Source organism: Gastrolobium bilobum, unplaced genomic scaffold, assembly GCF_033153095.1.
Source record: "Gastrolobium bilobum isolate Gb01-03AN ecotype WA unplaced genomic scaffold, APGP_CSIRO_Gbil_v1 utg865, whole genome shotgun sequence".
NCBI classification, from domain to species: Eukaryota; Viridiplantae; Streptophyta; class Magnoliopsida; order Fabales; family Fabaceae; genus Gastrolobium; species Gastrolobium bilobum.
This window is the reverse complement of record NW_026896338.1, coordinates 178,181-203,233: the sequence shown is the minus strand read 5'-3', so window position 1 is coordinate 203,233 and position 25,053 is coordinate 178,181. Positions and strand designations below refer to the sequence as shown.

At 35.7% G+C, this 25,053-nt stretch overlaps 1 protein-coding gene across 1 annotated transcript in view; it reads right to left on the bottom strand.

Moving 5' to 3' along the window:
- Positions 1–14,816: 14,816 nt before the first annotated feature.
- LOC133299229 (exocyst complex component EXO70A1-like) overlaps positions 14,817–25,053 on the bottom strand; it is a 29,667-nt gene continuing 19,430 nt past the window's right edge. The window contains exons 8-13 of the mRNA XM_061498664.1: positions 24,661–24,858; positions 24,456–24,555; positions 16,080–16,195; positions 15,843–15,989; positions 15,453–15,587; positions 14,817–15,312 (exon numbers count right to left, since the gene is read on the bottom strand). Of these exons, the coding sequence (XP_061354648.1) occupies positions 15,470–15,587; positions 15,843–15,989; positions 16,080–16,195; positions 24,456–24,555; positions 24,661–24,858 (679 nt within the window). The 3' untranslated portion in view covers positions 14,817–15,312; positions 15,453–15,469. The remainder of the gene's footprint in view (positions 15,313–15,452; positions 15,588–15,842; positions 15,990–16,079; positions 16,196–24,455; positions 24,556–24,660; positions 24,859–25,053) is intronic.

The following is a 25,053-nucleotide window of genomic DNA, read 5'->3' as shown; positions in this document are numbered from 1 at the left end:
TAGTAGAGGAGAAATAATCTTCTATGTTGAAGTTTGGGTGATACTTCTTTTTTATTTCTTTATATTTTCAACTTATTTATTGTTGCTCAGTTAGATCACACTTGGTGGGAAACAGATAGTAATGAATGCTAAAATACTAGATAGAGATACAGCTTTATGTGCATTTTTCAAGCTTTGAGTGCTGATGGTAAATTTAGGGATGCCTCTATATATGTGTTAATGTAATGGATCCGATCCTTTTTTTTACACGTTATAGCGTGCACATTATCTATATTGCATCGACATCGATACGGAACACATGACACAACTATCCGACATGTTAATTTTAAAAAATATTAGATTTCGAGATAAGTTAGAACATATTTTGATACTAAATAATATTTTAATTTATGTAATGTATATTATATTTAATATTCAATAATTTAACAAAAAAAAATGAAGTTAAACTTATAATACTCATCAATTTTATAAACAACCATAAGATATTACTAATATTTATATTAAACTCAATAATATAGTAATCGTAATTCAATGAATCTAATAGTTGAAACTAAAAATTCAATATAATGCAATATTTGAACCCTTTTTGAGTATCTGCAACGGGTGTTGAAGTGTCGGAGTGTCAGGAAGTGTCGGACACGACACGTTAAGATTTTTGAAGTCGCACTTCGTCAGTCAACTTTTTTTATGCTCCTGCAGGATGATAGAGTAGGGGTCGCCAGACCTAGAGAATTCACTTTGAGATGAATATTTTTTCTCTGTATTGTTTCTTTTTGCCTTGCTGTTTTCTGTTTTCTTTGGTTTTGTGCTTAGCCCTCCCTTGTTACCAATAAATATATATATATATATATATATATATATATAGGTAGGATCATTTGACACCGGTGTCAACTTTCAATTTTGACACCTCATCTGAGAGCCGTTAGATCAAAAAAGATCAACGACTCTGATTTGCAAGCATGTGACACCATTGATCTTTTTTTATCTAACGGCTCTCAGATGAGGTGTCAAAATTGAAATTTAACACCGGTGTCAAAGGATCATATCTCATATATATATATATTAAATGGAGGCATTTTTACAAAGTTAACCATTTAATTGAAAGTAGTTTTCAATTATATCATGTATAAAAAATTTCAGATTTATTGCCAACCCCATCAACACAGTTTTAATTAAACTAATGTAGTATATGTTTTCCAAGCAAATGAATATATACACCATTGGACCATATGATTTATCAACGTTTAAATTTTCTAAAACCTTGTATGATCAGCCTAATACAGAGCTTGAATATCTTCCGAGACTTGAATTCGAAAATAGGCTGGAATAATTTCCTACCAATTGATCCATGTTTTTAGTGGTCTTTCTCTGAATAAATTGAACTACAAGAACTTTTCCAGTATCGAACACACGCTGTGGCATTTTAGATTATTCGTCGTGCGCATGTTTAGAAAATAATATTTAAAAAAATACCCCTTATAGGTCTGACATAATTGAAACTGGACTAATCGAATAATCTATGAATCAGTGATATATAAAATAAAATTGTCTTGGTATAAATTCTAAGATGTCTAATTGATTGAACTCTTGTATATTTTATGTAAACTAAGATTATATTATTGGACGTAATTAAGTAGCAGCAAGAGCTAGCTGTGCATCACCATGCATATTTTTCCAAGCCACTTTATCTCATAGACAGTTCAAACTAATCTTTTAAGGAAATAAGATCACTTGTCAAAAAAGTTAAAGGACTTCGAAGGATATACGAAGGAATGATTCATAGCGTAAGCATTCTGCAAAGGGAAAAGGCTTCCTAACATATCAAAGCATATAAAAAAAAAAAATATTTTTCATAAATCACGATGTCAAAAGCTGTTCATTTTAAAATCAAACGTTTTAAGTAGGTGTAGCATCACGAAGCATATGAACTACTTATGGTTTGTCAAAGTCATATTTAAAAGGAACTGTGTCCACCAATAAGGATATTTACGGTTTTGTTGGAGATTATATGTAACAGTATATTGTTTGAATTCAATCCTTTGTAACCGTAGGTTTGAATTCTTTGTAACGTATATTGTTTGAATTCTTTGTAACCGTAGGTTTGAATTCTTTGTAACCGTAGGTTTGAATTCAATTCTTTGTAACCGTAGGACTGTTTAGATAGAGTATTTATTTGTTTTAGTCTGTTACGTTGTTACCATTTATTGTATGTTCGCCTATTTGAAGGCTACCAATGAATGAGATAAACACACAGTTGAAATATCAAGTTTATCTTGGTATCAGAGCAATCCTAGTATACACGTTTCCGCATTCCCTTTCAGTGCGAAAGCTGGTTCATTTAACATGCTCTAGGTGGTGGCAGCAAGTCCAAAACAACTGATCCTAGTTCGCCATTTTACTTGGCTGGATCCGACAATCCAGGTCTCTTGTTAACGACTGTCATGCTGCGTGGTGAGGCCAACTATGACAACTGGGCCAAGCTCATGAAAAACGCATTGAAGGCGAAAAACAAATTGGGTTTTGTGACCGGTTCAGTCAAGAAACCAGGAGAGGATGATGCCGAAGAGTGGCGCGCCTGGGAGATGTGCAATTCGATGCTCAATGGTTGGATTCACAACACCATTGATGCAAAACTTCAACCATTCATCAAGTGCTTTGATGACGTCAAGGACTTATGGAATGACCTAGAGGAAAGTTATGCAGTGCAAAACTTTCCAAGACAGTATCAACTGAAATCCAGTTTAGCCAATATCAAGCAACATGGAGATAGCGTTGGTGATTATTACACCAAACTCAGGGCTGTATGGGACGATCTGGAAGGCAGCAAAACTCGCAAGTCTTGCGATTGTGGTGATAAGTGTGCCATTGCCAAAGCAATCGAGGAGGAGCAAGAGCATGATCGCGTTTATCAATTTTTGATGGGGCTGGATGAATCTACATTTGGCAATCTGAGATCCCATATCCTCAACACTTCTCCTCTTCCTAGTGTCAACAAAGTGTACGCAATTGTCACTCAAGAGGAGACCCATCGTAGTATTTCTCGCGTTCAAGATGAGAGGAGTCAGGTAGTGGGATACTCAGCCCAAACCGATTCCATGAAGCAGTCAGACACGTCCATGCAGCAGCGGATGGTTCCTAACAAACCACAAGACAGAGTACCTTGCCCTCATTGTGGCAGGACCAATCACGACCCTTCCAAATGTTGGAACGTTCATGGTTTTCCACCAAACAGGAGTGCTGGTCGTGGACGAGGAAGGGGAGGACGTTCGGCAGGACGTTATACGCATGCTCATGCGACGTTTGCAATGGATGCCTCACACCCAGTTGCTGCTAACTCTCTTCCTCCAGACGTCTCCCATTCTGCCTCTTCTCAAGTTGCTGCACACTCTGTTTTGACCCCAGAAATTGTGAACAAACTGTTAACATTGGTAGACCAGCCTCAGTCACATGAAAAATTATCTGGTAAGCGTATTCATTCTCAATGGCTCATTGATAGTGGGGCCTCACGTCATATGACAGGCACTTTGGCTTTATTAGCTGACATTACACCTATTCCCCCTCTATCCGTGACTCTACCAAATGGTTCTATTACTTATGCTGCAAAACAAGGCTCGATGGTGTTTAATACAAACTTCAGCTTGTCAAATATTTTATATGTGCCTAACTTACGCTGCAATCTCATCTCTGTTTCCCAATTGCTTCACTCCAAGAGCAGTAGCGTTACATTTACTGATAAAAAGTGCATTTTGCAGGACCAAGTGCTGAAGAGGGAGATTGGTTTGGGTGAACTTCATGAAGGAGTCTATGTGTTTCAGCCTTCATGTGCTTCAGCTTCGGCAGTTCAAGCAAGAGAGTCAATTGACTTGTGGCACAACAGGCTAGGCCATGCATCCTATGATATCTTATCTCTGGTTCCAGAATTTAAAGCTTTGCAAAATAAAGTAGTATGTAAGGCATGTGAAGTTTGTCATCGTGCCAAGCAAACTAGATCAATGTTTCCTATAAGTTTTTCTCGCAGCAAAGAATGTTTTGATTTAATCCATTGTGACACTTGGGGTCCTTATCAAAATTCTTCTTCTTCTAGTGCACGTTATTTCTTAACTGTGGTGGATGACTATAGTAGGCATGTATGGATTTTTATGTTGGCCGATAAAAGTGAAACTTATGATCGGATGTGCAAATTTCTTGCTATGGTTCTAAACCAATTTGGTAAAACCGTAAAAATAATAAGGTCTGATAATGGTACTGAGTTCAAATCTAATAACATGTGAAACTCTTGAATGAAAAAGGTATTTTGCAACAAACAACTTGTGTTTATACGCCTGAACAGAATGAGAGAGTCGAAAGGAGGCATAGACACATCCTTAATGTATCACGTGCCTTACTGTTTCATGCAAATCTCCCTGTTGATTTTTGGGAGGAGAGTATTCTTGCTGCTGCTCATATAATTAATAAAACACCTACAAGAGTTCTCCAAGGCAGGTCACCACATGAAGAATTGCATGGAGCTAAACCAGATTATACATACTTGCGCACGTTCGGTTGTCTGTCATTTGCTAATACAAGACCGAAACCAACTGACAAGTTTGCTCCATGTTCGCGACGATGTGTTTTCATCGGATATGCAATAGGGCAGAAAGGTTGGAGATTGTTTGATATAGAAGCGCAACAAAGCTTTGTGTCCAGGGATGTAAAATTTTTTTAAAATAGTTTTCCTTTTCGCGAAGCTCCAGTACAATATGTTTTTGCGCCAAATTCTCGTGTGCCTACAGAGCCAAATTACTTTGACGAAGGCCAAATTGTCCATGACGGTTCTGATGCATCAAATGACAGCCCAACGCCTAGTGGATCATGTGTTCCTCTGGACGATAGGGGGAGTGTTTCGCTGGAAGCAACACCAACTAACGAAGTTGTCGCTAGGGAGTCCTCCTTACTAGAAAGAAGTTCGAGTTATAGTGATGCATCAACCCAACAGCAGTTGCTGGAAGCAAATCTGCGTCAAACAGTCACACGCCAGCACCGTACCAGGAAGCAGCCATCTTATTTGCAGGACTATGCATGTCAAGTAGCTGAAACACACACTCCTTCATCTCTCCCTACTCAAACCAATGTCACCTCAGGTACTCGGTATCCTATGTGCAATTATCTTAGCCTCACTAACTTTTCTAAGCAACATCAAGATTTTGTTGCAGCTATTGACACAGGTCATGAACCACGTACATTTCAAGATGCTATGAGAGACTCCCGATGGGTGGAAGCTATGAGGGCTGAAATCACAGCCTTAGAAGACAACCATACATGGTGCCTCACGGATTTACCTCCAGGGAAGCGTGCTCTTCCAAGCAAGTGGGTGTTTAAAATAAAATATCGTTCTGATGGAACGGTGGAACGGTATAAGGCAAGATTGGTGATTGCAGGTAATTATCAGATTGTCGGAGAAGATTACAGTGAGACTTATGCACCAGTGGCAAAGATGGTGAGTGTACGTACATTGCTTGCAGTGGCTGCAGCAAGAAACTGGGAGTTGCACCAGCTTGATGTTCATAACGCATTCTTAAATGGAGAAATAAGTGAGGAAGTTTACATGAGATTCCCCCCTGGATTCAGTACTGGGTCTAAGCATAAAGTATGTCGTCTTACAAAGTCAATGTATGGTTTGCGCCAATCACCCCGAAACTGGTTTTCCAAACTCAGCAGTTCGTTGACGGCATATGGATTTGTTCAGTCAAAAGCTGATTACACGCTCTTTACTATGCAAAAAGGGGAGGTGTCTCTTGCACTTTTAGTTTATGTCGACGACATCATCTTAGCAGGTAATAATTCACATGCTTGTCTTGCAGTCAAGGAGTATTTGAATCAGTGTTTTAAAATAAAAGACCTGGGTAGTCTGAAATATTTTTTGGGTATTGAAATTGCCCGCAGCAAGAAAGGAATATTTTTATGTCAGCGTAAGTATGCCCTGGATATTCTTTCTGATTCCGGGCTCAGTGGATGTAAACCGGCGATTTCCCCCATATAACAAAATCATCGTCTTGCCTTGGATGACAAACCAGTATATGAGAACTCTGAACGGTATAGAAGACTCATTGGTAAGTTGATTTACCTCACTATCACAAGACCCGACCTGAGCTATGTTGTTCATATCCTTTCTCAATTCATGCATTCACCGCGCCTAGCTCATTATGAGGCTGTTCTCCGGGTTATTCGATATGTAAAGAGAGATCCTGGTCAAGGACTTCTCCTCAAATCGGATTGTGACCTAAAAATTCATGCCTATTGTGTTTCGGATTGGGCTTCATGTCCTCTTACCAGACGATCTCTCACTGGTTTCTTTATTATGTTGGGTTCTTCACCCGTATCCTGGAAGACCAAGAAACAAGTAACGATGTCTCGCTCTTCTGCAGAAGCAGAGTATAGATCAATGGCTGCAGCTACAGCAGAGATTGTGTGGCTCAAGTCGTTTCTCACCTCTCTTGGAGTCACTCACTCAAGTCCTATGGAAATGTTTTGTGATAACCAAGCTGCTTTACACATTGCAGCGAATCCGGTGTTTCACGAGCGTACCAAGCATATTGAGTTAGATTGCCACTTTGTACGTGAACATATTCTAGCCAAGCATATTACAACAGCTCATGTGCCTTCTCGTTCCCAACTTACTGATTTGTTTACTAAAGCCTTGGGACAACGCGAGCTTCTTAGTTTTCTTCCCAAGTTGGGCATTTCATCCTTACATACTCCAACTTGAGGGGGAGTGTTGGAGATTATATGTAACAGTATATTGTTTGAATTCAATTCTTTGTAACCGTAGGTTTGAATTCTTTGTAACCGTAGGTTTGAATTCTTTGTAACCGTAGGTTTGAATTCAATTCTTTGTAACCGTAGGTTTGAATTCTTTGTAACCGTAGGACTGTTTAGATAGAGTATTTATTTGTTTTAGTCTGTTACGTTGTTACCATTTATTGTATGTTCGCCTATTTGAAGGCTACCAATGAATGAGATAAACACACAGTTGAAATATCAAGTTTATCTGGTTTCCTATGAACTTGTAATATATTTCATGAACATATTCTTTGATTCCTTTGATCTCTTACTGTCTCACTCTCACTTAAAAGTCCAATCGTTATTGTTCAATCTGATTCTGATCCTACATTGGGCCTTTTTAATGTAGGATAGCCCAAGCATCATTGTTCAATCTAACTCTGAACCCATATTGGGCCTTTCCAAGGCAAGATGTTAGCCTATCCAACAATTCTCCATCGAGCAAAGTGTCATCTTGGGGATTCGAACTCATGACCTCGGCTTTGATACCAAGGGTTGGATTAAACGTTTATCGCTAGACGAAAAGCTATAATTGTTAATCAGAGCGCAACTCTTGATTCAATCTGACTTTGACCCCACACTGGGCCTTGCCAAGAAAAGATGTTGGCCTATCCAACAGTTATTAAAATATTCATGTTGAAAATATTCAAATGTTAGTAGTGGTGAAATTCCACATCGATTAGAAATGAAATAAGTGAGGAATATATAAATACAAAAGACTCCCCTCATAGGTTTTAGGTTGAGATTGTGTCAGTACACTTATTGTGGTTTATTATTTAACACATTGCCATTGGTAAAAAATATCCATTAAAATCAGACTTGAATATTTCCAAAATTGCATTAGCAAAATACTTAAAGTATGTAATAGAGTATGTAACGCTTTAATTAACCAATAAATTATGTTAATTGTGTTAATATTTTTTAATTGTTTGTAGACTTCAGACATTTATAACTAACCATCATAAAATATAATGTTTGATAACTAATTAACCATGTATACATAGCAACTCCAAATTCCCAATCCCCCTAGGAGGAATACTTCGATGAGTACCTTTTTTTTTTTTTTTTTAGATTATCCACCCGGTAATCTCATATGTTTCCTATGCACTAATCTGGAGTTCGAGATGAGTTCGAGATTAAGGCTTTAAATCCTTCATAAATATAGTACTGGAAAGGATCAATCATATGATCTCACCCCTACCTGCTCAATTTCCATATGCCAACGGAGCTACCATCATTTGGTTTCGATGAATACCCTTAAATGTTCTACATAGCTGTTTAACAAATTAAAACATTTTCTAACATCATTTGAGCTAGAATTAAGTAGTGTAGCATTACACGATAAAATAGCCAAATTTAAAATAAGGAATTACATAGAGAGAAGTCCTAGTCATTTGTTCATACTGAGGAAGAAATAACTGTATTAAAAAAAAAGAAAAAAAAAGAGATAAGGTGTTTTTTTCAAAGAAATTTTCGCAATCATAATAGTTATTTAACTAAATATGTTATATGTAATAATTACTTTTCAGTTATTGCTTGCATATTTATTGTAGACAAATAGTTAATATTTTGGCATCCCCCGAAAAATAAGGTTTCTTCATATAGAATTTGCTTTTGAACAAAAGAAGAACCTGGGTAAAGTTTAGAGGGGGTTCACAAGGGAGGGAAAGGGGAAAGAAAATAAAAAAAAGAAATGACGATGCATGTTTTCGCTATTAAAATTGGCTCGGTTATTGATCCAGTTGAGGTACTGGATCATTGATTGAACTAGTGAATCACTGGTTGAACCACATGACCCGATAATTATATGCAATTTTATAATTTATATTAAAAAATTATAAACATACTCAAATATCTGGAAAAAATGATAAAATTTTCAAATATTTTAATTAAAAAATAATAAATCACACAATATTCTTTAATAAATGATCAAACAAAAATATAATGATCGTAATACGGAACTTCAAGTTTAGTAAATGTCTCTAACTACAAATTAAATTAAAATTTTTTGTATAGTGCATATTTGAGATAATATTAGTGTTGTAGGTACATAATCTATGTAAATATATAAACAAAAAATACTCAAATATGTCTGATTTTTTTTATTAGTTATTACATTATGGTATTTGAGTTTGTATGGGTTAGGTTAGGGGGCATGTATGTTAAATTGATGATCTGATTACTCTCTATTTTGTGCAGTTTCCTTCATCTGGTGCTATTTTACTAATCAATATAGCCTATGATATAAATGAGATAAAGAGGAAGCATTGCTCCATGTTAAGTTCTCTGTTTAATTATAATTTATGTGAACCGCACTGCCTTTGTCTTGTACTGTTTATTCTAACTGTTTTTAACATCATTGCGTCTTTTTGATAAACATGCAGAGATTGGTTTTATTACTGATTCCGGGTGGACCTGGCTGAGTGGCTGGACAGCCGATCCAGTTTTATTAACATTGTTTTCAGCCTGCACATTCTCATTCCGTGTCTTTAGTTTTGAACATCTTTTTTATTTTTTAATCATATAAATTATTGACACTTCAAAAAAAGATACACATTATAACTCCATCCCCTTCAAAAAAAAAAATTCTAGTTATCTCAATCGAGTTGTTTAAAGGAAACTTTTGTTTACTTTGAAAAAAAAAATTAACAATTTTATTTTGCAGAATGATGGTTCTACGTACAAACAAAATAATAGAGATGGCAAAGTGGGCGGAGTGGCTCGCTATTAATCTGTCAAAAAATGATTCGTTCCATTCCACCCTGCTTTTGAAAGTGGACTGAAAAACTCAACTCGTCCCGTCCCGTTTGGCGGGTTGGCCCACCAGTCTGAGCCTATTTTACATTGATCTGTCTCGGTCTGCCTATGCCCGCCATCAATCCGCCAAAAAACGAGTTCATCCCGCTTTTGAGATGAGTTGAAAAACTCAATCCGCCCCATCTCGTTTAGCTATTGGAGCGGGTTGGCCTACCAAGCCAAGCCCGTTTTACTGGCTCTATAAAATAACACATGTTTTCTATTTATTTTTTTATTTTTTATTTTTTTTGTAATAATTTCTATTTATTTTTAACTTGCATTTTAACATTATTAAGCCATCCTTGGAGTTAATTACGACTCGGAGCATATAAGTGAATTAGGATTTTTTTTTCCTTCTATAAAGTGAGTTAGAAAAACAAAAGCTATAACCAAATTAAATTAAATGATAAGAGGCCCAATTCTTAATTACTAGCAAAGATAGGATTAATTGATCCTTCATGTTGAAAAGACAAAGAAGGGGACAAGATTGAAATTGTCCTTTCTTCAAGCTTATAAATTTCACTGAGTTAATCCAAAAGAGAGTAGAATTTCTCTTCTTCTTCTTTTTTTTTTGGTTGAAGAATTTCTCTTTTCAATGGTTTAAATTTTCAAATATTCGCCGATTCAATATAAATGTTTTTTTTATAATATTTAATTTATATATAATTTTATTGATTAATTAAACTACGGTGAAATTTGTGTTGAGTGTTATTAATGGACACCTACTTAAATAATTTTTTTCTTTTGGTAAGATTTAAGAACTTGCATAAATAAATTTAGTTACACAGACAAACACATCAGCATGTAGAGATTAACAATATTAACTTTCACATGCATTTTTGTTTTGAATAAAAAGACCAAATGCTCTACTCTTTATCAATTCAATTAGTCTTATAAGTGTTTTAGTAACTTATGATTATTAAATTTAATGAAAAAAGATAATGATGGGCAAACTTTAATAAAGATAGAGAATATACTTTTTTTATTAATTAATATTTTATTTTTAATTATTAAAATGTGTTAAAATATATAGTATATGATTTTATTTAGTAAATAAAAATTAAAAGGGTAAATAATACATCATATAAAGCAATAAAAAACTATCAAACAAAAAAAATTGAGCAGCCCTTTTATTCTAGAATCACCTTTTCATTTTTTTGTTATAATTTATTACTATTATTTAATGAACGAATCATATATTTTAATGAATTTTTTTGGGTAGATTAATAAATTTTTTAAACTAAGGAGTAGAGTTAGTAATAAAGTCATATCATCTAGTTATATTCATGAAAACAGAACACACGTATTTTTTTCATTAAAATCAAATTATTCAATTATCTTTCTTTCTTTTTTTCAAAAAATGAGTAAAAGTTTAAATGACTAGTTGACTACTTATCAAAAAAACAAAAAAAGTTTATATGACTAAAATGTCAACACATTTAGTTTCTTTTTGAAAGAAATCGAATGAATCTTTTTAAAAGAAACTTATGAGTATATTTTTGTTTGAAATAAATATGAAGCTTTTTAACCAATTCCTTTTCTCTCTCTCTCTCTCCCTCTCTCTCTTAACACACACACCATTATTATTATTATATTATTAGTATTATTATTATCCAAACAATGGTATCATTTTTCTAGATATGAAGTTGGATAATCTCACACCAAATCAATAAACTTTTCTTAAATGCCCTGCTACGAAGCACGTACACTTCAAAATTCCTAACGTGTTGTGTCCGACACTTTCTGACACTCATCGACACTCTGACACTTCCCGACACTTCAATACTCGTTGCAAAGACTCAAAAAAGGTTCAAATGTTACGTTGCGTTACATTTTGAGTTCCAACTATTAGATTCGTTCGATTACGATTATTATTTTATTGAGTTTAATATAAACATTTGGGATATCTTATGTTTCTTTGCAAAATTGATGGGTATTATAAGTTTAACTTTATTTTTTTGTTAAATTATTGAATATTAAATATAATATACACTATATAAATTAAAAATATTATATAATATCAAAACGTGTCCTAACGTGTCAAAATTTAACATTTTTTAGAATTAACGTGTCGGAGTGTCGTGTCGTATTCCGTGTCGGTGCAACATAAATGCCCTGTTTATTAATAACTAATTCATTATTATTATTATTATTATTATTATTATTATTATTATTATTATGTGGTTGTTGATATGCAACTTATCATTGAAGTATTCATCCCGATGACCAAAAGGTTCTTTAAATAAAGATATTTAAAGAACAAGATCTAAAAATCAATTACAAACGAAAAAAGTTAAAGAAAAATGAGAATTTGAAAAGCATATGACCCCACTAAAAATTTATTCTTTTTAGGGTCATTAAAGCCTTTATAATCATTCAAAAAATAAAAGAGACCCGTTATAAACATTCAAAATGCTCATACTCTTCAAAGGCAATGTAGCTTTTTTTGTTTGAATAGATTGTAGTTGTGACTTGCCCAAGACAACCCACCACACCCCAAAGCTTCTGAAAGAAGGTAGATAGTGGCAAATAAGGATTGGCATGAAGACAAAGTTTCCACACTTAGAGCTTTTGCAGTCTTTAGCAAAAGAGAGTAGAAAAAAAACAATTAATAAGGGTTGTTTTATGCATAGAAGGCCACCAACTTTTTCTGCTATCTCTTCTTTCAATTACAAGTGAACTTTGTGCATGAAAGTAAGGGATTTCTCGGATCTCAAACTCACAATAATCATTGTATAATTGTGACACATCTCTATCTGACACACTCAAGGTATCGTTTGTGCAGTGACCTTGGATTCTTCAACTAGCTAGGGACAAACATTGTATATATGGGATCTTTATAAAATTATTGGTGGGAGAACACATAAATGGCCTCTGATCTAACGGCAATGACAATGAATGTGACCAGTCAAAAAGAGAATTTTCCATCAAGAGTATTTGGCAAAGCACATGGTTCACTGTACCTTGTAAATCTGATTGCATCGATGCCTTGTTAACCATACAACATGAGCCATTATATTAATTTAAATAAGGGTTTAGTGTATCAACAGATAAAATTATCTTCTTCAATTCCAAAATTACAAGATGAAGTTATTTGGCAAAGCACATCCATCATTTTGAAATTTGAAAAAAAAAATACCTTAAAAAAATTCATATTTTATTATAAAATAAAGGGAAAGGAATGAAAGAGATATGAAGACAAAGAGTAGAGAAGATAAAATAGAGTAAATTCTAGGTACCAAAAAAAAAATAGAGTAAATTCGATTCTCATTCAACTTCTCATTTTCCAATACAAGAATGTATATTTAGAGATACAATCATGAATGGAGAATTGATGCTTTATTAGGTTACAAAAATATAAATGAGGGATAATTGTATCATTAGTGCCAATGGTCATATAATTTAAGTCATCCATAAATTTGCATTTCACAACATATTTTAAGAAAAAAAGAAAAATTCTCAAAATGTTATCAAATATTATGCTTACACAATTGATTCAGAAGCTGAAATATATCATAAGACTAATTATTCATTTAATAATTATAAAATTGTTTTTCCCAAAAAAAATTATTATAAAAAAAAATTAATTTTGATACTCTATGACTGTAAATTTTTTAAAAATTATAATCAATTCCTTTATTGCCAAACCATTAAAAATTTTGATTATCACAATTACAACTCAGGAAGTCTAACTTTTTTTAATGATATTTTAACACATCATTAATACTTATATAAAACCATCTACATTGACAGTATATAAAATTTAAACTTTTAAAAATTACATCCAAAGTTCCAACAAAATTTAAAATTTTAGAGTGACACAACTGTTTATTTGGAGCTTGCATAAATATATTTGCACATAGAAACTCTCAGAGAGACATGATATTTTGCTTCTTCTTTTTTGGATAAATGTGAAAATTGAACACACAATCTAATATAACTCACTCAAATATCTCACTACTAGACCAATTCTAGTGGCTTATTTCGTCATTTTTAAAGTGGAAACTCTAATTGTTTTAAACCAAATCATTCAATGATTTAATGATATGAAAATCTTGTTATATATTAATTTTTCATAATGTAACTGACTCCAGATTGTCTATACACTTGTTTTTTTTTTTCATTTTGTATTTCTAATTGTTTATAAATTTTTCTTGAAATCAAAATAATTGATAATGCATGCTTTCTAGAAGTAGGCTGATTGACCTTTTTGCCCTTTTTTTAAAAAATAATATCCATTTTGGCCCTCTTTTCAAATTATACATCAATTTGTTCTTGTTTGACACATTAGCTGCGAGTTACTCAAGTAACTCAGGCAAGTGGACAACTTTAATATCCATGAATATTTTGTATTCAAACCAAGTTCTAATGTCTTGTGCATGTATAAATAGACTTATGATGAGTGTTTCGGGTCAAACGATTGAGAACAAATTCTCCATCTAAGTTTTTTATACTCTAAACTTGTGTAAACTTTGAAAGACATAACTTGTGGTTCAATTATTTGAATCGGATGTTTTTTTTTTTCATATAACTTTTCAAAATCTACGCGATGGTAAATACCTAAAAGGGATTTGGTCAAAAAAAGTTTAAAAAAATGCTTTCTTTATGGGTTATAGAATGACAAAGTAAATGAGCATAAATAGTTAAAAAAGCAATGTCACATGAACATAAATACGTACATAAAACTTAGTCTAATAACTTTTTTTAGTAAGTTTAGTCTAGGGTATAAAATTGTCTTAAATTATTTTGGATCCTTGAATCCCATATATGAAGTCAAAATATGTGTGCATGATACAATAAACATGGATTAATAAAAAAAAGAACCCAATTTTAGAAGTTACATTGAAAATCAACACACAAAAAATCATGTTTTGACACATTGAATTGAATGAGAATAATAGCCCTCAATTGTAAAGGACACAAAAACACTCATCTCAATTCCATTTATACATCTATAAAACATTAGAAATTTGTTTGAATACAAAATTTGTGAATCCAAATTTGAGTTGTCCACTTGCCTAAATTACTCTTGTAACTGGCGGTCAACGTGGACAAACAAAGATAGATTGGAACATAGTTTTGATAAAAAAAAGAGAGTTAAAAGTTAATAAATAGTTTTAAAAAGAGGGGAAAATAGTAAAAAAAATTAAATATAAGGGCACAATATTCAATCAGACCTAGAAGTATATTAAAAATACAAGAATACTCAAAAATCTAAAGTCATATTACATTCTGCTAGATGCATAATTAAACCTAGAAATGTACCCCGAAAATAAAAAACCCTATACAACTATCACTCCTTACATTAATGCATACTGCTATATGCAAAATTTTAAAAAGGAAAAAGAGAAAAAGAAGGAAAAGTGCTATTTACGCCAATAAATGGAACAAACATCAACCTGAAATTTGACAGGAGACTACACCAATCCCTTATTACATATTAATCTCCCTCAAAACAAAACAAAAGTTAAAAGGGAAAAAGAAAAAGAAAAACATTAAAATTCCATATATTGAAAATCACTCGTGTATCATGAGTTACAACAATGCTCAAGTAAAATCTTGATGGGGCTATCATTTACGCAAGGAAAGAATGAACTATACATGCAATTGCAGGAAGCAGAGACATGGTCACCCTCTTACTAAAGTTCTTGCTATACACCCAAAGACATAAATGGTAACTCTCATTTCCTTGAGTCCCTGCATAGAGGTAGGAAATACATTTAGCATCATATACAACCTGGTGAACTATTACTGAAGTAACAAGCGAGAAACAAAACCATCAAAATCAAATGTCTTAACCTCTGAATACCATGGGGCCAGGGTAAAAACAGGCCTACCTTCATCTACACTCCAATTACCGCTTCGATTCATTCATGTTTTTTCCTTCAAAAAATTCATCCAAGATTCGTTCTAGATCTTCTGCAGTGTATTTGATGTACCTCTGAGTAGTCTTTCCATTCTCCACTAGAGGCCTGTATTGCATCAGGATCTTAGTTACTTATACCAAAATCACAAGGCATTGAATGCAAAAAATCAACCCTTGAGTTGTCAAAGGAGTGAATCAAAAACTAGATAAAACTGCCAGAAAATTCATGTAATTTTGTCTCAAGCGGGGACAAGACATTATTTCACATCCATGAATACTTGTCCCCATATAAAAATATGTTATAGATAAATTAAGTAATGATGTAATCATATATGCAGTTAATTAAAATGAGGAAACACACCCAAAACGTTTCACAAATGATCTATAGGCAGGCAACAAGACTTCAGCAACTGCAAGTCTAAGAGACTCTCGCAGCTCAGTGTCAGGTACTGTCCACTGAGATTGTTTCTGATGAAGTTCCTCAAACATAGTATTGAATGACTTAAACCTGAGAAAACAGTTACATTCACATGTCAAAAGAACGATGGCGAAAACTTCAACTGAAATAAAGTGGATAAAGAAGCAACTGAAAGGCTACCTGTCTTTAACAATTGCTCTGGAAGCACCGCTACTACTTCCAACATCGCCACCAGCAGTTCCACCCCCACCACCACCTGATGAGCCGAGGCCCTGAACAGAGAGGGTCTGAAGAATCTGCCAAGGGAAAGAAACAAAAACTCAGAAGTGGTACAGTACCTTCTCTGATAATTGCAAATCAATGGAGGAGCAGGTGACATTGTGTTTAAAGCCACACGCATAACGATCAAAACAAAAAATTTACCAGAAAGGAAGAAATTACTTCTCAGCAAAGAAAACTGATACAAAAGATAGAATGGCTCTGACTATACAACCATTACAAACACACACACAATAAAAAAAAAACGAGTAGGATGCTAGATAATCAAACTTGAATGAGAGTGCTCTGGCCCCTTATAGAAAAGGAAGCACCCTTCAATTTATTCAAACACTTTGAAATCTCCAGAATCACAGGATCCCAAAAAAATAAAAATGGATCAAGGATACTTCAGAATGTAACGTCAAAGCAAGAAGCCAAACAAGGGTCAGACAACCAGATATACAAGCCAGAAGACAAGACACTAATATCAACACTCAACCTGGTCAAGCCACCCTTCACAATTTTTTTTTCAAATAAACCAGAACACAGCCTCAACGAAAAATGGAATGATAAAAAGCATCAATGGAACTCTCTATTCTCTTCTGGAAACAAACTTGCATCATCCATAAATAGCAAATGGAAGACTACAACTTCCTCTAACAGACTAACAGTAAAACACTCAACCCTTTTGACGAGAACTTAATTCTTCTCTTATCTTAAATTTCAACAAAAAACATTTATTTGATTTTTGCTTATAATGTTAAATGTGCTTGCTAATTTCTTTACTTTCACAAGATACTCAGCACTTGAAAGAAAAGGGTATTTGAAATATTATTGAATTGTGTATTAATCTGATACAAAGAGGTCTCTATTTATAGAGACTAAAAAACCTAATTCTTGACCTAATGGGCTTGGTCCAATACAACAAATACTAATAATAATAAAAGACCTAATATTTACAACACTCCCCCTCAAGCTGAGGAATAGATATTTATCATTCCCAGCTTGCTAGTAAGTTCTTGAAATTTGTCTGAAGGAAGTCCCTTTGTCAATAGATCAGCTAATTGACGCCCAGTGGGAATGTATGGAGTGGTAATCAACCCGCTATCAAGTTTCTCTTTGATGAAATGGCGGTCGACCTCAATATGTTTAGTCCGATCACGTTGAACTGGATTATGAGCTATACAAATAGCGGACTTATTATCACATAGCAGCTTCATAGGTCCCTCACATTTTATTTTGAGATCATCAAGTACAATTTTCAGCCACAGTAACTCACAAATGCCTTGAGCCATAGCTCGAAATTCAGCTTCTGCACTTGATCTGGCAACCACATCTTGTTTCTTACTTCTCCATGTCACCAAGTTACCGCAAAGAAACATGCAATAACCAGTGGTAGAACGACGGTCAGTCATGGATCCAGCATAATCAGCATCAGTGTAGACTTCTAAAGAGAGATTACCATCACGTCGGAATAACAATCCTTTACTAGGAGTAGCTTTAAGATACTGAAGAATTCTCTCTACTGCCTGCATGTGTTTCTCCTTTGGATCGTGCATAAACTGACTGACAACACTAACAGCATAAGCTAGGTCTGGCCTAGTATGAGCCAGATATATCAATTTTCCAACTAGCCGTTGATATTGTCCTTTATCAACTGGAGGACTCTCCTCTTCAAAGCCTATCTTGTGATTCTGCTCAATAGGAGTATTAGAGGGTTTACACCCGAGCTTCCCTGCTTCTTTGAGAAGATCCAAAACATATTTCCTCTGACTGATAAAAATTCCTTTGCTTGAATGAGCTACTTCTATCCCTAGGAAATATCTCAGTTTCCCAAGGTCTTTGACTTCGAACTCAGAGGCAAGTCGTGTCTACAGAATCTGTCTCTCCACAAAATCATCACCTGTGATAATAATATCATCAACATATACAAGGAGCACAGTAAGCTTCCCATTTTGGGAGTGCTTGAAGAAAAGAGTGTGATCTCCTTGACTCTGTCTATATCCTAAGGTCATCATAACCTTAGTAAACCTTCCAAACCAAGCACGAGGTGACTATTTCAATCCATACAAGGCCTTTTTTAATCGACAAACTTTATTTTCCCCCTTCACAGACAAAACCAGGCGGGATTTCCATGTAGACTTCTTCTTCTAACTCACCATTGAGGAAAGCATTTTTCACATCAAATTGATTTATATCCCAATTGTAATGGGCAGCAAGGGACAACAAGATTCTCACTGTATTCATCTTTGCAACTGGAGCAAAGGTTTCTTCATAATCAATGCCATAGGTTTGAGTGTAACCTTTGGCGACTAATCGAGCCTTGTATCTCTCAAGAGTGCCATCAGAATTATATTTCAGGGCATAAACTCATCTGCACCCTACTGCTTTCTTTCCGTTGGGTCTATCAATAACCTCCCATGTTTTATTTTTCTCCAACGCATTCATCTCCTCTTGCATGGCTTGAGCCCAATTCCCATCTTTCAAAGCTTCATGTACTGATTTTGGGATTGAAGTAGAATCTAGTGCTGAAACAAAGCTTTTGTGCTGCACAGAAAGATTAGCAGAGGAAACAAAATGGGAGATAGGGTATTGAGTACAAGAGGGACAGGAAGAACAAGTTTTCTTGGAACAAGATCTTTTTCCTTTTCTTAAAGCAATGGGTAAATCATCAGAAGCAGTAGTAATGGGTAAGTCATCAGAAGTATTAACATCATGATCAGAAATATGAGATTCAGGACTTACCAGTGGTTCAGACGATTGAGGTTGCTGTTGAGGCAATGTGGGTTGTTTCCTTCTTTGATATACCAATTCAGGTGTTACAATCTTCCGTATCTCTGGTGTACTTGATGTATCAGTCATAGGAGGATCAGTCACAGGAGGATCAGACATAGACACATTAGGAACAGGAACAAGAGGAAGAGACACTGACACAGGTGAAGGAGTAGACACTGAAGATTCAAAGAAGGAAGGTGATGAGTCTTCTGGTGAATTATTCTCCCCCTGAAGATGAGGACCTTGGAAAAAGGACTCAGATTCCTGAAATGTAACATCCATAGAAACAAAAAATTTCCGACTTCCAGGGTGATAGCACTTGTAGCCCTTCTTATCAGGAGCATATCCAAGGAAGACACATTTAAGAGCCCTAGGATCCAACTTACTGCGATGCTGTTTATGAATATGAACAAAGACAACACACCCAAACACTCGAGGAGGAAGACTTTGCAAAGTTGGAACAGAAGGAAAAAAAGAAGTCATGGAGTGAATAGGACTTACATGATCGAGAACCCGAGTGGGTAGACGATTGATCAAGAACGCTGCAGTAAGAATGGCATCTCCCCAATAGCATTTGGGTACATGTGTTTGAAACAGTAAGGCACGAGCAACTTCAAGAAGGTGACGATTTTTCCTTTCAGCAACCCCATTTTGTTGAGGGGTGTCTACACAAGTAAGTTCATGAATCATACCTTGATTTTGTATAAATTGGGAAAAAGAGTGATTGACATATTCAGTACCATTATCTGTCCTTAGTCTTTTGATTTTTTTACAAAATTGAGTCTCAATCATTTTATAAAATTGAAAGAACAGTTGTGGTACCTCAGACTTTTCACGCATTAAGTAAACCCAAGTTACACGAGTGCAATCATCAATAAAAGAAACAAACCATTTAATTCCAGAAGAATAAGGGACCTTAGAAGGACCCCAAACATCAGAATGAATAAGATCAAAAGGTTCAACACTCTTAGTAATACTAGAAGGAAAAGACACACGATGATGCTTAGCAAATTCACAAACATCACAATGAAAAGACTCAACAGACTTAGACAAAAACAATGACGGAAATAAAGATTTGAGTAAACTAAATGGAGGATGACCCAAACGCTTATGATGCAGCCAAATTAAAGAATCAGCAGTTGATTGACCATGAGACATGAAGGTGTGATCTGTTACTTTATTTGCGGGAGATTGTGACACCAGATAGTACAGCCCACCTTGCTCTTTAGCACTACCAATCGTCTTCCCCGTGGCGAGATCCTGAAAAACACAATGGGTAGGGAAGAAGGTTACAGTACAATTCAAATCTTTTGTAATTTTGTGAATAGAAAGAAGATTCGTGGAGAGTTTAGGAACATGAAGAACATCCTTAAGATGTAAGGACTGCTGTAAGTTTATGTCACCAGAACCCGCAACTGATGTATGTGAGCCATCAGCTATGGATATTGTATGAGTTCCAATGGTAGGATGATAAGAAATAAAGGAGTCAGCACAACAAGCCATATGATCAGTAGCACCAGAATCAACAACCCAAGAATGTTTAAAATCATTACATGAAGAAATGAAAGAATGAGTTTTGGAGCTCATACCAGTCATAGCCAAAGCACTAGTATCAGATGGCTTACTCAGATAATCAAGAATGGTTCGGAGTCGTTCCAACTCATCTGGACGAAATGCAGATTGGGTCTCATTAGGTGCAGGGGTTATTTCAGAAGAAGTAAAATGCGCTTGACCACGCATCCTTGCCATCTTTTCTAAGACAGTTTGCTTTCCATAAAGGCGAAAGCATAAATCCTTGATATGACCTGTTCTTTTACAATAAGAACACCATCGATCATCTCTCTTAGGTCTAGAAGAGGTACCATCATAAAATTTTGAAAAAGAACTCCTTTGAGAAGAGGCCATACTGCACAGAAAATGGTCAAAGAAAAGCTCCAAGAAGCCAAAAAATCACAAATAAATACCAAACGATGTCCGATCAAAGAGAGGAGCACAGATCCAGAAAGAGGATGAAGGGACGATCAAGATCGCGGTAGTCCGATCCGGAAAAATGGTCTCACGCGCCGGTGAGATTGGCTGCGCGTGGGCTTCACTCGCGGTTGAAGGGGAGGCGCGTGTGGGCGCGTGCGGTGGCCGTCCGGTCTGAAATTCTGGAGCAACGTCGTCCGCTGAGCGCGGTTCTTTCTGGGTCTATTCGGAGTTGAAAAACCACCGGGAAAGGGACCAATCGTGATGAACAGATGTTGTCTTGTGATGAAGAATAATGGAGACGATGAACAGTAACAGAGACGATGAACAGTAACAGAGATCTTCTCGGTCCAAGAGGTCCCCGGAAAAAATCCGGTGGCGGCTGATGGCAGCGAGAGACAAAAAGAATAAAAGGTTCTTGTTCTAAAGACAATAGGCGCGGAAGCAGAGCCCTCAGGATCGAGAGCTTTGATACCAACTTGAAAGAAAAGGGTATTTGAAATATTATTGAATTGTGTATTAATCTGATACAAAGAGGTCTCTATTTATAGAGACTAAAAAACCTAATTCTTGACCTAATGGGCTTGGCCCAATACAACAAATACTAATAATAATAAAAGACCTAATATTTACAACAGGTTGAATCTTGGGATACACCACCCCAAAAGCTAGCTCAAAGGGTGGGAGTGCCCAAGGCCTTATAAACTCCACATTAGTTGCACATACAATCAATGTGGGACTATATATCTCAACAGTATGGTTTACTTTTTTCTTTCCTAAATCATTCAGAGTAGCTCGTTAGTCTTAATTTCTGTAAAGAACCAATTCAACCCAAAAGCTTAAGCTATTGGATGAGGCTACATTAATGGTTTTATATATCTCAACACGCCCCCTCACACGAGAGCCCACTGGGCTTGAAGGGTGGACAATGCACAGGCCCACCTACCTGTGCGAACAAAGAAATTCCACTGGAAAGAAAGTGGAGGGTGGCGAGGATCGAACCCGAGACACGAGGCTTTGATACCATGTAAAGAACCAATTCAACCCAAAAGCTTAAGCTATCGGATGAGGCTACATTAATGGTTTTATATATCTCAATAATTTCCAAGTCAAAATAAAAGTTATAGTAGTTTTAGAAACATAAAATTCACCTCCTTCTAGGGTGTTGAAGCCAATTTCAAAAGAGTAAAACCCTAAATTGGACCTTCAAAGATTATGGTCACACTACATTAGTAGTCGAAAGATTTTTGTTACCAAATTGGTCCCTTGAAGATCTAAAACATAACCAGATTCATTCTTATGTAAGACAAAAGTGGCGACACAAAAGGACAAATTTGGTAAATGTGAGGTACAAATTCAGTAACAAAAAATATTTGGAGGCCTAACATTGTGACATGCTAATATTTGGAGGATATTTTAGGAGATTTACTCCATTCCAAATAATATAATGGATAAATAAAGAAAGATTAAGCTTGCATGATTTTAGATGTAAACTGATGCGGGTCTATTGGCTCCACAAATCAGACTGCCAACAGAAGGGAAAGCTCAAAGTTCAATTCAAGGGTGGATAAGGGGGTATCAATTGGTAACAGAGCATCCTCCATGGGTTATATAAACACACCACACAAGGCTTTTCTATAAGTGGCCAAAACAAAGGATGACTACACCTCCCCTACCAAGAATACCTCAAAGCGCAGGGAAGAGGGTCGCTGCTTCCACTGCGGATTGCCTTTTGGACCTATGCATAAATGTCTTGAGAAGAGTATTAAGATTACTATCTTAGGTGAGGATGAATACTATGAAGAGGATGGTGAGGAGTCGTCTCCAGAAATGTGCACTCCAGAAGCAAAGCACTGGGGTTTGTTGCAAGAAGCTGAATTAAATGGCTTGACCTCTCATTGGTTTGACACAGCCCAAGACTATGAAATTAACAGCCACAGTGCAGGGTTCCCTATCTTGGTACGCAGACAGTGGAGCCAGTCATAATTTCATAAGATAGGGGTTGATGAGAAGACTTGGTCTTCCTATTTCCCATACTTCTCCCTTTGGCGTACATTTGGGGGATGGACAGTGAGTCAAATCACAAGGCTGTTGTTGTGAACAATTGAAGGTCCATTTGGAGAATTACACAATGGATAGTTATTTCTTCCTCTTCGAATTAGGGGGTGTAGATGTCATCCTAGGGGTGGCCTTGGCTTGAAACCTTAGGAGATGTTAAGGTGAAATGGAGGACTTTGAGGCTTTGAGCATGTCATTTTCACACCAAGGTCAATAGGTGAAGATTAAAGGGGATCCCGGCTTGTCACGATCAGTTGTTTCTTCAAAGGAAATTTTAAAAACCGCAAAGGTGGATGCTTCAGCTATGGTTTTCATTTTTTCTACTATCAAGTCTGCAGAGGAGTTGAATGAGCAAGGTGTTATAGAAGAAATTACCCCATGTCCGAAAGCTCAATCATAGCCATTGCTGCAGCATTTTGAATTAGTTTTTTCAGTGTCAGAGGGGCTGCCTCCCTTCTGTGAGGTGAATCATAAGATTATTTTGAAGGAAAGAATGAACCCTATTAATGTGAAACCTTACAAGTATCCCCGTATACAAAAGAATAAGATAGAGAAAATGGTAGCAGAAATGCTGGAGTCAGGTACCGTACACCCTAGCAATAGTCCTTTATCTAGTTCAGTGATTTTAGTGAAAAAGAAGGATGGTAGCTTGCGATTTTATGTAGACTGTAGGGCTCTTATCAAGGTCACCATACCAGAAAAATTCCCTATTCCAGTAATTGATGAATTGCATGGGGCAGCTTACCTCTGTTAAGGTGGATTTTAAATTAGGATGCGTGAAAAAGACATTCCTAAGACGGCTTTTAGGACACACCAAGGGCATTTTGAGTTTCTTGTCATGCCTTTTGGCCTCACAAATGCCCCTGCCACATTATAATGGACCATGAATTCCACCCTCAAGCCTTTCCTACAAAAATTTCTTCTTGTATTCTTTCGATGATATTTTGAATTTTAGCAAGAACTAAGAGGAACATGTGCAGCATTTAACCGTGGTATTATCTACTCTATCACAGCATCAATTCTTTGCCAGTCTTAGAAAGTGCAATTTCGAAAGATACCTCTTTTATACAACAGGTTAAGATTTTACACAGCAATCTAACCACTAAACCCCAACCCCCCTAACCCACTTAGATACACTAAGGTTATAACATTTCACGTGACTTGGGTATGTTTCTCCTAGAATATACTTTCCAAGTACTTGGGTTTCCACCACATTGAATTCCCACCGTATCAGAAACTTATTTGATTTCCTTCTTAGAGACATAAGTCAAAGGATAGCATCAGATTTCCTAAAATGAACTAAAATAAATTATGCAACGAAATTCACAAAGATCCACTTACATGAAACCAAATATCAGGCAATGTTGACTTAATCTACTCAAAAAGAACCATAACCATCTAACTTTATTAATAAAACTAAGATCTAACAAAAAATTGAAGTATCACCCAAGAAAGCTGCAAGACATATAGCGATCATTTAAATCAATAGAACAACACCTTTGCCCAGGCATTTCTTTTGTATTGATTTGCATGCTGCTGTACAATCTTCCTATGTCGTTGTACCCAATCATCCCCCAACAAATCCTTCGCTTCAGACCTAGAATAAAAGAAGATTGCAGAATAATAACTTGGAACTTGCAGAGGATTCAATAAAATTCACAGGATTCAATGAAATCAAAACCAAGATATGTGGATGACATACCTCCGAACTGATCTGACAATATAATGAATATTATTCATGAGAAATAGGTGCATCAGTGCAGGGTCTCTATACTGCTTTGCTTTCCCGTCTAAATTGGTTTGAAGAGCTTGCATTATTCGCATTGTTACAGATGCTAGCTGCAAAGAATCACCTTCACCTTCAAATTCTTGGAAAAGTTTGTCCAAGGTAGAACGGTAGCTGCAAATGCGTAGTAAATTCAGGTAAGGTCAAATATGTCAAGATCACTGATGTATATCAAGGCAAGGCAAAATGTACACACACGCCAACCACGGAGAAAGTACCCAAGCTTGAGCATTATCTTTGGACAGAGGAGAGAAACTGAATGTTTAATAAGTAATTCCACTTAATTTTGAATGAAGGCATGGAATAGCA